The 17,187-nt window shown below is 45.1% G+C and overlaps 2 protein-coding genes across 2 annotated transcripts in view; one reads left to right on the top strand and one right to left on the bottom strand.

Annotated features, from left to right (window-relative positions):
* The window catches only part of RpL24 (ribosomal protein L24), a 493,457-nt gene that overhangs the window by 46,871 nt on the left and 429,399 nt on the right, over positions 1-17,187 (top strand). The gene's annotated exons all lie outside the window — the stretch shown is intronic.
* Positions 1-17,187, bottom strand: part of LOC126521702 (ubiquitin carboxyl-terminal hydrolase 45-like) — a 36,981-nt gene that overhangs the window by 305 nt on the left and 19,489 nt on the right. The window contains exons 9-11 of the mRNA XM_072288577.1: positions 16,441-16,529; positions 15,735-16,089; positions 3,788-3,987 (exon numbers count right to left, since the gene is read on the bottom strand). Coding sequence (XP_072144678.1) covers positions 3,788-3,987; positions 15,735-16,089; positions 16,441-16,529 — 644 coding nt within the window. The remainder of the gene's footprint in view (positions 1-3,787; positions 3,988-15,734; positions 16,090-16,440; positions 16,530-17,187) is intronic.

Below are 17,187 nucleotides of genomic sequence, written 5' to 3'. Positions count from 1 at the left end.
ATGAGTGGTATGCTCTCACTGCATACTTTATTTGCAGCTCTGAAAGTCAATTCTTTTGGCTGGCAAATTGGGAGGCACAAAAAGGCCTCCAGCAATGGGCACCCCTGTTAGGCTCACAGGCTCTTACAGAACTGATAAAATATGCATTGTTAGATGGAAACACAATGCTGCCTTACTGTGTATATAAACACAAACTATGCAAAAAAACATGGAGAGGTTGATCGTAAATTGCACTCATTTTTTCCGTGTTTTCTTGCGTGGACTGTATTCAACATGCAGTCAATAATGCTAACAGATCACAGCACCCACATTTCAACTTCTCATTTTACTTGTTCTGCACCAAGGACAATTACTATCAGCACTTGTGAGGCATCGGATCTTGGAGAAAGCTGAGAGTTTCCACAGCTTGGTATTTGATTTTCAGCCTGCACTAGCAGATGCAATTAGCATAGTTTAGTAACTTTTTACTGGCTCCACATCTAAACTTTGTTGAAATGCAACTTTTTTGCAAAGCCTGTAGCCACAAAACTTTTGATGATGACTGTACGTCGCTCACATTATTCAGGCCAAATCATGTAAAACCATGCACTGCACATGGCATGCCACTTACGAAAGGGAACACTGTATTTGCTTTTGAAGTCTGTAATTTGTTCTTGCACTGTAATCATAAGTTCTGTGACAAGAAGCTTCAATGCGAGAACTACAGACCTAATAGTGGTTCTGAACTATGCTTTTATATTCTAGGGTGTTATGTGGCAAAATCACGATTTGATTATGAGGCATGCCGCAGTGAGGGACTCCAGATTAATTTTGACCAGCTGGGGTTCTTTAACGTGTGCACAATGCATGGTACATGGGAATTTTTGCATTTCACCCCCATCAAAATGCAGCCACCGTGGCTAGCATTCAATCCTGCACCCTCGGGCTTCGTAGCTCAACGCCATAGCCACTATGGCGGTTTGAGCAGAGGTTATGTTCCCTTTCATATTGATGTAGAGTATACATATAAAAATGCCAAAATGTACCTATGTAATGATAAGTGAGACGTTTTTGTCTGTGCTACAGAACTAGACATGGGAGAGAGGACATGCACAGCTGTGCAGACACCGTGGCGCCAAAGAAAATGTCTGTGTAGACTGGTTGTTATTTCAAAGGGCCCGAGATCTATTCTCAAACATCTCAAAAGGCGACTATGAAAATGGAAAGCTCCGAGCTAGGCTGGAGAACCAGTGCCATGTCCATACCGCCACGTCAGGGTTCACCGAATGATCATGCCCTGACACCTCTGTGCTGAACATCTACTGCCACACACAAATATATTAAGGGTGTCCCCACAATATAAGTCTATCAGGTCTTGAATTAGTGTAACAAAGAGTTCTGTCACAGACTGCAGCAATGAACCTTCCTGAAATGGTCACATGGTGGCGAGGATCTTTTACCCCACCCCATCCGAGTAAACAAGTTCCTCGGAAGCTAGTACATTCCAATGGGACAACTTAATCAAGCATAATGTTTTGTCATTGCTGTATGCACTCGGCTACTGTGGGGTGAGCATGCAATATTGATCTACTGTGCTCATTGTCCCTGCGGAACAGTTGCCCTGTCTGTCGGTTATCACATAATACAGTCAGTGCCAAGGAACTGCAGCTTTATGGTGAAGCTGCTTTCGCAATGCTCTCTTTCGGTACATGCTGATATGAGAAAAAGCAGGGAGTCACTATCTACGCTAAACAGGGTGATCCAGAGCCTATTTCCTGCTTCACAGTTTGTATTAAGCTGCACCTTCACCAGTCTACTGCGAATAATCATGTCTAAAATGCATGCACAACAGTAAAAACAACAGATCAAATTAGAATCAGGAAATATTTCAAATAAAGGGAATGGTCATTAGACTAGTAAAAAATTCACCGGCGATTACGACACTCCATAATGCGAAATTTGAGTGCAGCTCCATCATCATCATCAGCCTATTTTATGTCCACTGCAGGACGTCATCTCCCTGCGATCTCCAATTACCCCTGTCCTGCACCAACCGATTCCAACTAGCGCCAGCGAATTTAATTGAATCACCCCACCTAGCCTTCTGTCGTCCTCGACTGCGCTTCCACTCTCTTGGCACCTATTCTGTAACTCTAATGGTCCACCGGTTATCTAACCTACGCATTACATGACTTGCCCAGCTCCATTTCTTTCTCTTAATGTCAATTCGAATATCGGCTATTCCTGTTTGCTCTCTCATCCAAACCGCTCTCTTTCTGTCCCATAACACGATGCCTAGCAATCTTCAATCCATCCCTTTTTGCGCAGTCCTTAACTTGTTCTCAAGCTTCTTTGTCAGTCTCCAAGTCTCTGCCCCGTATGTCAGCACTGGTAAAATGCACTATTTGTACACTTTCCTTTTCAATGATAATGGTAAGCTTCCAGTGAGGAGCTGACGTCTGCCGTATGCGATCTAACCCCTTTTTTTATTCTTCTATGAATTTCTTTCTCATGATCAGGGTTCCCTGTGATTAGGTGACCTAGGTAAACATACTCCTTCAAAGACTCTAGAGGCTGACTGGCTATCCTGAACTCTTGTTCCCTTGCCCATTATATCTTTGTCTTCTGCATATTAATCTTCAACCCCACTCTTACACTCTCTCTGTTCACGTCCTCAATCATTTGTTGTCACTCGTCCCCAGTGTTGCTGAACAGGATGATGTCATCTGCAAATCTAAGGTTGCTGAGGTATTCGCCGTTGATCCTTACTCCTAAGCCTTCCCAGTTTAATAGCTTGACTACTTCTTCCAAGCATGCAGTGAATAACATTGGAGATATTGTGTCTCCTTGTCTGACCCCTTTCTTTATAGGTATCTTCATACTTGTGGAGAATTAAGGTAGCTGTGGAATCTCTGTAGATACTTTCCAAGGTATTTACGTAAGCATTCTGTAATGCCTCTATGACTGCTAGTATCTCGACTGAATCAAATGCCTTTTCGTAATCTATACGTGTTTTCATTTCACAACATATTGGCTGGCGCGGACAATCTGTCTCGTGCGGCACATTTCAAACATAGAAGAGTGTGAAGTGACTGCCTCGCTAATCGGGAGATCACAACAGGCACTGGTGGGTGAGGTGTGGGTGCGATTCGCAGCAGCCGCTGTAGACAGGCCTCCGATTACGAAGCACATCATTTCCATATATGGCATTGTGTGACGCACTCACCGTATGCCATTGGTGAACAGACGACCGCACGCTCCTTTGGCACCATCTCGTAGTGATCATTGCAAGTCTTGCACGGCACTAAGCTTTTCTTTTCACACTGCGCTCCAGTGTTCGCTTTCGCTCGGTTACGCCGAGGGAGAACCCCAACGTGCACCGCAGGAACTGTCGTCTAAGAGCTGCACTCTAAAACAAGTACATAATGTACAGTGCAAGAATATCTATTGAAGTCTCCAAGAGGGTCTTCTCTTCATAGTGCACAAACTTTTCTTCAAGACTAACGTCATCGGATTAAATATAATGTGCATCTTCTTCAAAGTAGACTAATGTACAAGTATTGTGTGTTAGTGCTGATACCCTTTGACATAAGTAGGGTGTTAATGGGCATCCGAAATGGGATTTGGAGTCTCGTTGAGCTAGATACAAATGGCACTCCACTGAAACGCTAAAGCATTTCAAAAGCATGCCAAGTCAGTTGCTTCGATAGGAGGGCCACCAAGCTACGAGAATTTCACGCAACAATAAGGCAGTCTATTTAATACGCAGCTTGGCTTTCCTCTGGCCTAGAAGTAACATCACGCTCACCTCTGCATCTCTGCAGCAGAATGGTGTCAGGTCAAGCTCCACGGGGAATGGCACATGCTTCTGCACCTTCCGCAATGTAGCACCCTGCTGGAAGCGCTTGAGGTGGAGTGTCAGGACACGGGGGGTCTTGAACACTTGCAGCTGCAGGCTTGCTGCTGCACGTGCAGACTTGCAGCCCTCACAGTGTAGACCATTGGCCCCTGCATGTCACAACACACACACACACCTCATTTCAGGTTTCTCTCTCTCTCTCTTTTGTCATAAATAGAATGTTCAAACTCTGTAAACACTGGAAAAAATATAGGCAAGGGTGAGAGCACCCAATATATTAACTATGCTTGTTTATACAAGCCAGTTTCGGTTTCAGACCTCTGGGGGTATTCTGCAAGTGAGCGCCTAGTGGACATGTCCATTTCGTGTACTGATTGGCTGGGAGCACCTGTCTTCTTCTGACGCGTAACCCAGCCCAGCAAATTAGAACTTTAGCACCAGATGAAAGGGATATGTTTAAAAGGCAGACACTTGTAGAATACTGCCCCTGGGAGCTGGATGTGTTGACATCATGATATGCTGGCTTGCTTAATTCCTGCAGAGGCTGCAGCTGTCGCACGTAAATGCAGCCACATGTGCTCAGTGTCATGATAATGTCAACGTTAGTCTCAATTCAACATGAACTTGAGCACAAAATTAAAATATCGTACATAGTTGTGTAATTGGCACAAGTTTTTTTCCAGAATTTGGGGTGAAAATCGGGGGTGCAGCCATTACATGTAGAAAAAGGTGCAACATCTTTTTTTTTCGTAAATATTTTCAATGTACTGGTTTGTACTGGTTCTGGCTATTCTTGGCTATTCCCGTTGTGCGTCACCTGCCGGCTAGAATAAACGGTGATGCCTCACAGACCAGCGACGGCAGCGACTTGGAGGCAGCCGCTAAATCTCCGAGGCTGTGCTTTTGCTACCTGAAGCACCGAAAACTCTGCAGGCTGCCTTGTTTTGCCACAAATTAAAGAAGAAAAAGAAGATTCAGAATTGCAACATGCAACAGATAACACAGCCAACCTTCTCAACAATAAAGGGTGCGGCTTATACAGGGGTAATCTTTTAATGTATTTTCTTGGAGATTTTTTTTTTTACCAAGTTCTGGGTGCGGTTTTTACATGGGTGTGGCCACTACACGAGTATGTATGGTACATTACCCAACCATCATACCCAAGTGTCATCCTTTTACATGCGACCAACCTTTGGTAGAGTTCCTACAACTTTACCCCCAACCCGGCAGCCTAACATTTAAAAAGTAATGTTGAAAAATATTATCTCAGGACGCCAACCAGACAACTGAACAGAGCATTGCTGCAGCTTGTGTACACGCTGTTGGCGTCTGAGTGCATGGCATGCTCTGCCTTTAGACATCATTGTCAAAATCTTTAACATCACATTGAGGATGACTGTTTCAGTGACAGCGGTGAGGACTAGATGGGTACTAGCTGACTGACTGAATAAACTTTATTGAAACCAGCAAGAGATGGTGGCTGGGCCTAGGCCTCCCACGTGGGGACGTCGAGGTGTTGCCTCTTCGCCGCCTCGCAGGCCTGCTGGGTCGCCCAGAGTTGGTCGTCAAGGTTGGAGCTACGCAGGGCAGCGTGCCATCTCGACGAGAGGGTCGTGGGGTTAGTGTCGGGGTATTGGTGTGTACAGTCCCAAAGCATGTGTGGAAGTGTGGCTGGCTGTGTCTTGCAAATATGGCACGTGGGATTGGGGTAAATGTCTGGGTAGATCTTGTTATAAAGTTGTAACGAGGGGTAAGTATTGGTTTGTAGCAGGCGGAAAGTTGTAACCTGCGCTCGGGATAGTTCGTTGTGCTAGCTGAGTGAAGAAATTAATGCCTTATGAAAACAACAGCGTTCACTCTTTTCGTACGGAGGACTGACTGGTATTATGCATGACCAGAAAAATTGTCACAAGATTGCCCGCCCCTATGTAAGAGAGCGCCTTGTCAAGTTTGCGAAAAAAGAAAGATGCTGCTCTTAAATGAGTATATGCAGTATGCCAGTCTTAGTTGTAGAAAGGCATTCAATACGCATTATGATTTACCTGTCGTGTGTGAACTGAAGTCGAACTACACGAGTGCATTTCGTTTAAATATTTCTTTCTTTCCAAAAGCATTTTCCACCGACTGCAAATACTTTATTCTTGCTGTTGACCAGGGCTCAGAAGAGATGGAGGCATGTCCTTGTGTTATATTTTCACCAGAAATGCTCATTTCTGTACTATGTACCACTCTCAAAGCACAATAATATAACATTTGTAACAGTGTTCCATTAAAAAATGATGCAACATGTTTTTCATAATATTATTCTGCAGTTCTCGGAATGCATGATGGAAAATGCGCTACTAAACATGGAGACTTAGCAAGAACACAGTCTCCGTTCTAAGCAGCATTTTTTCAATCATGAACATTTCGTTTTCGTAAATTTTTTTTTAGAAGTAACTTTGTTCACAAATACAGAAAATGCTGTGAGCTACTTCCCTTTTACTTCTATTTGTACCGGAAATATACCGATAGCTTTCCTTAAAAACAAGTAGCAGTTTAGCACTGTTTAGTCACATGTGGATAATGTGTAAAATTATCAGAAAATAAAAAATTTCAAGCATACCACCTGTTTTGATCTCTCACGGAATCGACATCACTCAATTTTATTGGGTACATTTGGATCCCTTTGTTCTTTTTTTCAGCTTTCTTCTCTGGGACAAAACGAAAAAATAGTTATAATAAGAACTTAACAGCATTAACAGAGCATTAACAACATACAGGACGTAGAAAAAGAAACACACACCACATGCACTCGTGAGGTGTGTGGTGTGCGTTTCTTTTTCTATGTCCTGTTTGTTTTTAGCAGTCTAAGTTTTATTATAGTTAGGGTTGTTTGTTTTTGGGTAAAATCTGATTTTACCCAATTTTTACAACCCAAACATGTTTCAGGAGTCTGAAGGGTTTGGGTGCGAGCTAGTTGGTACAGATCATTCATATTTAAAACAGCGCCAAAAAATACACGGACAAGGGAGGACACAGGACGAGCGCTCGTCCTGTGTCCTCCCTTGTCCGTGTTTTTTTGGCGCTGTTTTAAAATAAACATGAAAGTTTCAGGAGAATCTGGTTGTTCCCAATTTCTTCCTGAATGGACCTTCCCAATAGTGACCTGCACAAACACCCGCTAACAGTCCGCTGTTCTCTGCGGGCGCCCCGCGCAATATAAACAAACGGGTGCTTTCTCACCCTGCTGCTTGGAGAGTAGATATTGCTTTATAGCGCTGGCACTTTTTTATCCCCACTTTCTCGACAGGTCACTGTGAGTTCGTACATGCACACACTAAAAAAAAAAAGGCTTGCAAAGGAAAGGGGCAAACACGTTTGAGGCTTACCACGCTGCGAGCGCATGGCTGCCAGTCAAGGAGTAACAAATTTAGGAAGAAAAAAAAGCAATGAAAACAGCGCTTTGCTCACTGCAGATCAGTCTCGGGTATGTGCACCTGCTTCCATGGCTTTCATGCGAAAGAAATGGGTGACAGGTCGGTAGGGGAGGGATTGAGCGACGAAGAAGTTTCGTGCATGGGTTTTTTACCAGCGAGGGCCCCAACGCCTATTATCACTTTTCTTCAGCCAGCCTTCGTTACGTTGAGTTAGACGCGCTAGTTGGATGGCCTTGTTGAGAGCCATGTAGATTTCTGCATCCCCTGCGCTTCACGCAGCTTGCGATATCTTCTTTCGACTGCCCACAAAATAAGGGAAAGAAGCCATTGAACTCAAAATTCTGTCTTAACAGGAACAGCAAGATTCCGAGAATGGTGGCATTGTTCCTATTCGAAGGACTTCATGAAAGGATCACATTTTAGTGCGGCGGGGGGAGGCAAGACAAACGAGAGAATGTGACCAGCAAACGATAGGAGGTTGGTCTCAGGTTTTCTTACAGGTTTTCTCGACAAATTCAAAGCACTGCTAACTGCTGCGACCAGTACAAGCTCGAACAAAGAACTTGCCAGCCACCTGGAGAGAAGGAACTGGCGATGAAGTGAATGATGCATCGGATTGGTTTGGAGTGCGAACTCTAGCCAATGAGACACCTAATCACCATCGTCACCTCCCATTACCAGGGGCAACTGGTGAGCGCAAAGCCACCGTCGTGAGCATAAGGCTCCAGTACGTGGCACACAAGAAAATTCAGCGTGGAGATGGGAAGAAAACGAAAGACACTGTACAACTGGTGTAAAGAGCATGAAGATCTCCAGATCACAACGAAAGACAGTGAAGGCAGCCGCGTATTAGTGTGCAAATATTGTAACACCGAGATGGTCACCAATCCAGCAATGAAGCCCTACGACTGAATTCGCGTGCATCTAGCGTCATTTCGTCTTAAGAAGTTCAAGATGTCGAGCTAGGAAGCTAAGAAGGCGGGAACATCTCAGCAGACGCTCTTTGATATGTCCTGTAGACAACATGCGAAAGAAACTCGAGCGGACGGCGTAATCCGTGACTTTGTTCGTGCCCTAGCATACAGCAGTATCAGCATGCACAGGCAGATGGACCTCTGGGGGTCTTCGTACGCAAATACTGCAAGGTCGCGATGACCATGCCAACAGGACAAAGACTTCGGCTGAAATACCTGAAAGAACATGGTGAAAATTCACGATGATGTGCGAGGTGTGAAAGTGAGTGTCATCATCGAATCCCCAAACATCACTGCAGTGCCTACTATCAACACTCTCCTGTGCTACTATAGCCAAAAAACCGTGAAAAAGCAGGCTGTTTTGGTCGACGTCGACAGAGTGAATGCTTCAAACAGCTACACGGTGGCCAGCGTAGTCTGCAAGGCTTTCCTGACTGTAGGCAAGACGTGGAAAGGCGTTGTGGCTGTAGCCAGAGACTCAGCAGAGCACATGCGAAAAATGGTATGTGAAATCTGTCAAACTGAAGGGATCCAAATCTTGCATTTGAAAGATTCAGCACACCTGATTCATGCGAGTCTTGACCGAGCCATTTCTTTACCATGCATGTCAACAGTTCGATCCATAGTGATCAAGTTTGGAGCGTTACTTAAGCACGCTAACAAGCTCTACCAAAAGTACACCGAAATTTGTACTTCTAATAGCCTCTTTAGACCTGATGTTAAGAAGCCACCTTCTGTGGTCCCGAATAGATGGCAACGCTTCTACAAAGCGCTTGTGGTTTTCATAGAAATGTGGAGCTCGTTAATGGAACTTGCTGAAATCTTGAATGATAGCAGCAAAGCGGAAGCTATTCGAGTGATACTTTCTGAAAAAGAAGTTGTTTATGCGAAGGCAATCCTGATGAGAGACACACTCGGCCTATTTTTAGACGCCCAGAAAATGCTTGAAAGCAGAAAACTTCTGATGCCCTGCTTCGATCACCTGGTAAACGTCAAGCTGCAGCAGACTGTCAGCGGGCTTTCAACGATGATCGGTAAAAGCAATCAGGCCAGAGCTGTTTTGTCTATGTTACCCAAGAACAGCGCCACATTAGTAAAAACATGTGAAGAGTTCTGCACGAAACTCGCCACAAAATGACACTTCACTGTTGAACGGAGCATCTCAGACAAAGATGAAAACCAGCTAACTTTGTGGAAGTTGGGAGCCGTCCTGGATCCACTTCAGAAGCGTCTGTTGGGGCAGTCATTTGGTGACTGCCGACCTCTCCTCATGTCCGTAATCAACGATGTAGATTCACTTCACGACGAGTTCGACCAGTACTTGCTAGAAGCAAGCCCCGCATACACAGCTGTCGAACTCATTGAGTATTGGAATGACTCCACCACTCGCTACCCCAGGCTGGCAAATGCTACATTGACACTGTGGTGCCTAGCTAATGGAAGCTGTGATGTACAGAGAACTTTCTCCCAGCTGAGATACGTTCAACGGCCGGACAGGTCTCGAATGGAGACTGACATGTTGTGCATGCAGATGATAATGTATGTAAACGAGGGTATGTAAAAAGCGATGACCAGCTTTTCGTAAATAAAATGTTCCATTTCTTAAAAGTATCAATGTGTGACGTTTAGTGGCACAAGGGCCAGGTATGGCCAAAGAGCGCCATGCCAGTGTTAAATGAGTTTGCAGTGGAGTTATGATTTCTATGAAGTACATGCGACGTGGCTGTAAAGGGGCCTTAAAAATAGACGCTAAAAGTGCGTAAAATCTATGTGTAATAAGATTATGGTGATGACGAATGATGGGAACTATGAGCATTAAGATGCACTGCGAGAGAATGATGTGATATACAAAATATGTCTGATGCTAAAATTGGCTATAGCACTACTGCCTCATTAGAGCCCTTGAAACACAAGGGCCTGGAGGCATCTGCTATGGAGGGTAACCTCTGTGCATCCTCTGGAAAGAGGATGCACTGCGAATTTAATGGGCTTATTACATGTAGGACAAGATCATTCAAGAAATCGAGGACTGCTTTGGCGTTAAAAAGCGGTTCTTTCCCAAGAAACAATAGCCAGGTGAAGAGGGATGCAATAACGGTATGCAAGAGGAAAATGTTTCTTCCTCTCAGCTTCGGCTTCCCGACACTCCAGGAGGACGTGGAGGACGGTCAGCCTCTCACCACATCTACCACAGGTTGGATGTTCATTTTCAACAAGTAGGAAATTATGGGTCCCAAATGTGTGTCCTATTCTGAGACGACAGAATAAAACATCTGTTCACCGTGATTTTGTTGCGGAAGGCCAAAAATCTAACTGTGGCTTTATCACGCGCAGTTTATTATTTATTTCTGAATCCCACATGTGTTGCCAGTGGTTTCGCAGTTTCTTTCATAAGAAAGGCTTCAGATCTGTGACAAGGACAGCAGTGGTGTGATTAACGGCATGTGATGCAATTGACATGGCCATCTGGTCCGCCAGAATGTTACGCTCAATTCCCCTATGGCCAGGTGATACGCTGTTTATATAATGATACGCTGTTTAGATAGATACGCTTTACACAGGTCGGAATAGAGCTCAATAAGTATGGGATTTTTATGCTTACAGAGTGACATCAAGGTCTTCACAACACTTTGGGAGTCTATATTACTGCTTTTTGGAGTTTTGATTTCCTTATGTGCTTCACAGCCGAGAATAGTGTGTAGGCCTAGGCCTTAAAGATACTTGTTTCCAGATGCAGTACATCGGATTCCGACAAGGATGGACCGACGGCTGCATAGGACACCCCGGCATGTGTCTTGGAAGCGTCTGTGTAGGACTCTGTGCAGGAGTGCTTGTACTAGATTTCTAGGAAATACATTCGGATTTTGACCTCTGAAGTGTGCTTTGTAACTTCTAGAAAGGATACGTCACATTCCACCACCTGCCACTCCCAAGGAGGTAACAGCTTGGTTAGGCGCATTAAGCGATGCTCGAGGAGTGGGACATGCATTTCATCGCTAAGCTCCCTCACACACAGCGAGAAAGGCTGTCTTACAGAGGGACGATTATGGAAATGTGTAGCACACATTCTGTCGTTAACAGCCTTAAAACATGGATTATTAAAGGGAAAATCAGACATCCACCTGTTGGTAGCAATTGCTACAAAGGAAATCCATACGGGTTCCTCGAAAGAAAAAGTCTCGTAGTTGAAGGAACATTCGTCCTGGTTCAGGACTCGAACCCAGGACCACCGCCTTTCCAGGGCAGCCACTCTACCATCTGAGCTAACAAGGCGGATAGCAGATGGCAGGGCGAAGTTGAATTTGTCAACAACTCGAAGCAAAGGCAAGAGTTTGACGTAATAGTGCTGCGGAAACCCGCAAGGTGGAGAGTAGTAATTATTAAAGAGAAAACCAGACATCCACCCATTCGTAGCAATTGCTACAAAGAAAACCCATACGGGTTCCTTGAAAGAAAAAGCCTCATAGGCTTTTTCTCCAAGCTCCAAGAGGAGATCACCACTTGCCATCCGTGATGCTTTGTAGCCTGGACCAAGAGCCTCAGTTAAGGGCTTGGAAACTAGAAATGGGAAGATTGTTCGCACTTGTTCATCTGATTTTTCCGAGTGAATGATGTGGAATCGTGGGAAGTGCAATCTTTGACGTCCAAAGAACTGGAATGCATCTTCGGTACGCCCTCTTTTCTGAGGGCGATCAGGAAGGGGGGAGAGGGGGGATGCATCCTACAACGGGATGCTACAGGGACTGCACAAACAGGTCCTGCAAATGCCAGCTGCACGTTGTCACTATAACCAAATATGAAATAACCTAGGTTGGCTATTCACACAAGGTTAACCCTTGCTGCCTGGAAAAATGGAAGTATGGGAAGCCAGGAGAAGACAGGAAAGATGGAAAGTGAGAGAAAGACGAAGGTTGGAGGGAGAGAGAGACAGGAAAAGGCAACTACCAATTTCCCCCGGGTGGGTCAGTCCGGAGATGCCGTCCACATGAAGCCGAGGCCAAAGGGATGTGTTGCCTCCGCCAAGGGGCATTAAAGGTCCAAACACCCGGCATCGGCTCAACCCCCAGAATCCCCCTTTCCCCGGAAACAGCTACACGTGGGAGGGTCCAACCCTCGTGTGCTCTGGTACGTGGTGTCGCAACACACACAAAATGCCTGCTGACGCTGACACCCCTGCGGGGCATTTCTTAGAAGTTACCAATGCTCTTTACTGTCATCATTACTGATTCATTTGTAAACAAATGCCCAATTGCGGAGAGTATTTCCTAGAAAACCCTGATGTCCTTCCCGACTACCAGTTTGAAATGAACACCCATTTTAACGCATTAGAGTTAAGCCTGTGATACACGCTGAAAAAATAAACTGAGTGTATTACTTCGCACACCTGTAGATTTAACCCGAAAGAGAACATATTTTGGAATGGTTTCACAAAAAAACCTGATTTCTTCCCGATTATCAGTTTGAAGAATAGCACCCGATTTTTACCCCCATATTTTAAAAAAGCATAAAACCCGAAAACAAACAACCCTAATTATAATGCATTACCAGCTAGCCCACCTATGTTTGTGAGAAAATAGTTTTTACCAATTTATCTAAATTTTTGGAAGCCCTCACACCTTTAGTAGTAGACTTTGCTTTTGATCTGGGCCATTAGACAGCTTTAGCTGAGCATAGTGTACACTCCACTCACATTTAATGCATTGAAGCATCATAGGGAACTTCCATTCATTTAGCGTTCTTGAGCGAGCGATGAGCAAAACGACAAAGAAGCCAAGTGGATGGACTTTCCCTCAACTGGCTGTGTAAATGTACGTTCTGGTGCAGGCATTAGCATTGCGCACACATGCACTATCGTTTCCACTGAATGACTGCACGTAAATTGCTAGAATACACCAGTCTGAGCACAGCAGACCATAAGCTCTCTGCTAAAGCTCTCTAGTATTATCATTATTTCGTGTTTCCTTCCATTTTGTCATGTTGTATTAAACTGCATTACAAGAACGAAATTCCAATATTGCTCCACTGTTCAATGTATTGAAGAGCATTAAAGAAAAAGAAAAGGCATAGTTTGCAGTGGGCCACAGCTGAAAGAAATCCAGGTAAGGGCCTTATCTTCCGCTCTTCCAATGTGCTTAATAACAGTTTTTGTGTAGTTATCCCTAACATTATCGGCAAATTCGACAAGCAGATGTCTAAGTGACTAACTTCAGTTTGTCTGCTTTAGTCAGTTCAGTTGTGTGCTTTAGTCGGTTAAGTTACACCAATGTAAAACGGACAGTTCCACACCATTCCCTGCCACAGCGTAGATGGCAGAATGGAACAAGCCGGGCTCTCATTTTCTTACCTTTAAGGGTGCACGAAAAGCAGATCACTTTCTCTATACAAATGTCCTTTTGGCTGATTGATGGGGTTTCTCTTATCAAAGCAATGCAGGGGCTACAAGGGATGCTGTAGTGGAAGACTCCAAACTAACTTCAACCACCTGGAATCTAGTTACGACAAGCATCCCAAGGTGTCTACCAGGTTGACTTTTTCAATTTCCCTGAGTTTTCCAGGTTTTCCCCGAGTGCCTTTGCAAAATTCCCTGAGTGACACAGAAGTTTGTTTTATGTCAAGACAGGCTGACACCATGTCGCCAGATGCTGTCACTCTCTAGTGCGCATGTTAAAAATAGAACAACCTAATTCAGTTTGAATAGTAAGGAGCAGTGTTTATTTTATTCAAAAAGTAAACAACAGGGAGTGGTTACTAAAATGCACAGCAAATAACATATCTTCGAAAAAAAAATAGTAAAGCCCATTGCAAATCGAGTCAAACGTTTTCAAATACGAATAAAAAGAGATGCATACACAAGCAAATATTTCCGAATATGACATATTTCTATCAACTGATAGGAAGCTCATTGGTATGATGCCTGAACTTTGCCACAAGTGAGATTCTCTCTCAACAGTTGGTAAGTCAACCTCAATTGCCCTGACATACTCTCAGCCCGTGCACAGCACCGCAGTGTTGCGTTTCACTGCTTTAAAGAGTTCATTTTGGTTTAGATAGGGACACCTGTGTCCCTGCATCAGCCAACACTTTGCTTTTTGAGCTCAAGCTCCTTCGAAGAAGCAGCGGCATGCCTCCTATCCGGCCATCCTAAAATGCCTAGGTCCTTTCTGTTCTCATCCTCCTTCTGCCGTGTGTTCCCCCACGGAGCATTTGAAGCATCCTCTTGGTCAGTTGTCCGATTAAACACCTGATTTTTCGGATTCACTAGAGCCCGGCGAAAACGTCCGAAAAATTAGGCAGTCTGAAAAAATAAATGCATGTCTGCCCTTAAGGGCCCAGATCCCCACAGACACGTCCCAAAAAGTTCTGAAGGCCTGCCAACACGCTTGTAGGGCATATCGGTGCTCATACTGTGACAGGAGACGACGGGTGCATGCGCGTATAAATAAGGAATACATAATGTGTCCCGTGACAATTGCCCCCTTCGACGCTTGTTAAGCTTCACAGCAATAGTTTGCGTATGATTCACTAACATTTCTGTATCGAGGCGAAGCTGACTTTCGGGAACCGGCATTTTGCAACATGCCGTGCTCTCCGAGTTTCGAAGCCAATCACGAGGATTACAGAGGCGGAGTCGGTGTCATTGCTGACAGCAGCAAATTCTTTCAATGAAAAAACATGGCACCGAACGGTAAAAAGCTTGACAGCGAGCATCGAAGCAGCTTGGCCTAGCGTTGCCGCCGTGGTGGCTATGGCTGCGAGCGGATCTGCATGCGAGTTCGCCGGTTCGAGGCGGCGAGATAAGCAAAATACCAGCGGTAGTGGCTTTGATTAATGCCATTTCGGACGTGTGGTTACAGCGAAAAGTCTGGAAAAGTGGATGGCGAAGGCCTATTGCGCCAGAAATTTCACATTCTTATACATTGACTCTATGGGGTACGTGGTGGTGCCGCGAAGCCGTCCGAATTATCGGGCATGTCCCTAAAACTCGGGTGTCCGAAAAATCGGTCGTTGACTGTAGGCTGGCAACTCCTCCAGCCGACGACCTGGCATCAAGCACGATTTGTTACGATTCCTCTCTGTTACTCGAGCCAGCACTAGCGCGATTTTCATTCCCTTTCAATAAAATTACAGCTAATTTTCTCTGACAGAAGCATAAATTCCTGGAGTTTTCCCCGAGTATTTCCAGACCACTCAAAATCCCAGAGAATTCCTGGTTTTCCCCGGTTGGTAGACACCCTGCATCCAAAGCTCTGGGCCCATCAGAATATTCCCGCAGCATCTGGGAATCAAACCTGCAACTTTGTGCTCAGCAGAACAATGCCATGGCCACTATGCCACTGCGAGGGTCAAATGTTGGTTCAAACTAGTCAATTTACAAATGCCAAGCTGATCCAGTTGTCTTTCTTCTCTACTCATTAAAAGCAAGTAGGTGGACTAAGCAGAAACGAAGCTTTCATTCATCTAACAGTCCCTTCCCTTTGTTGTATTCAGTTTTCTAGAACCTACCGGCGAGCAATTCTGGTGCTGTGAAGCTTCTCAGGCAAGCCTCCAACGATCCCTCAGCGGGGCCCTTGGTGGCTGCTGGCTCGTGCAAGTGGAGGCTCGACATCTGTGCTGTCAGCTGCTCCTCGCCAGGTGACCCGTTGTCTTCCTCATCGGCCTCCGTTGGGTCAATGCTGCCCCCACTCAAGGCCTCTCTGTTGGGCGTCCTTGCTGTGGTGGCGCTGCTGCCACCCTCGAGTGCCTTCCGCCGTGCCCCTTTGCCCCGTGGTGTGCTGTGTGCCCCTGCACTTCCCCGGGGTGTCTTCTCCTCGGGGATGGGCAAGGACAGGTCCTGGAAAGTCTCTTCTCTGCGAGACACCTGCAAAGCATCCCGAAAGCATCGTATCTTATTAAAACGGCATTCCTCATCCAGGAGAATAAGCACAAGCACATCTCTGATAAATACTGTTTAACTGATATAGTCCTTATGACCGATTCAGATTCACCAGTACATCAGTGTTGGTAAGCCGTGGGAGACCGACCTGAAAGCATAACTAACACCCAGAGCAACACCTAGGCCCAATAGTCGAGGGCTGGTTAAATTCAATCATCTGGGGTTAACGTGCATTTAAACCAAAGTAAAAAAGTGCTTTTACATGTTTCCAAGTTGAATTGCATGCAGCGGATGAAAGTAATCAGAACATAGACAGATGGCAAGGATACTGCTTACTTTGCCACACTGCTGGCAGACAATGGTGCTGAGCAGGATTCCGCCAAATATGTCATCTAGTGGCGTACGAGCCACGGCTTTCTTGTAGGCTGCAACAAGGGAAGGCACACAAGCTCTGTGAATGAAACTACTGTTTCACAACTCATGCACTCTCACTTTGATCTTTCTCCAGTTGCTTCTGCAGGATGGCTAAAAGTAGCTGCCGTGGTTTACAATGCACTGTGAAGGGCCCACATGACTGAGGGGAGGGAAGGAGGGATCAAGCTAGCGTCAAAGAGCATAGCCATTTTACCATATATACACATTCAAAGCACGTTTAGTTAATACAGTAAAATCTCAATATAGTAAACTTCAGGGGACCGTGGTAAATAGTTCATTATTCTGAAAGTTTGTTGGAGTAAAAGCCCCAAAATTAACCATTCTGCCCATCAACCCATCAGTTCATAAGTTGTCACCATATGAGCTATCCACAAAAACTGCTATCCACAAATGCTGAGAGCCGTTGGCTCTCAGCATGCGCTGTGCTATTTTCCATAGATTCCACCGCCACGCACCACCGAAGTACCATATAATAAGAGTGATAATACGCTGATGCCATGAAAACTACTGACAAAACGGTAGCTCCATGTCGCCTCCAAAGCGCAATGTTTCTTGCTTTTTGTTTTGCTTTCACATTTCTTGCCTTGGACACTGCAATTGTCTCGCTTGAGGCAGACGCCTGAACTACGTCAAAGCACGCACATGTAA

The sequence above is a fragment of the Dermacentor andersoni genome, chromosome 6 (genome assembly GCF_023375885.2).
Source record: "Dermacentor andersoni chromosome 6, qqDerAnde1_hic_scaffold, whole genome shotgun sequence".
Classification (NCBI taxonomy): Eukaryota; Metazoa; Arthropoda; class Arachnida; order Ixodida; family Ixodidae; genus Dermacentor; species Dermacentor andersoni.
This window is presented reverse-complemented; position numbering and strand designations above follow the sequence as displayed.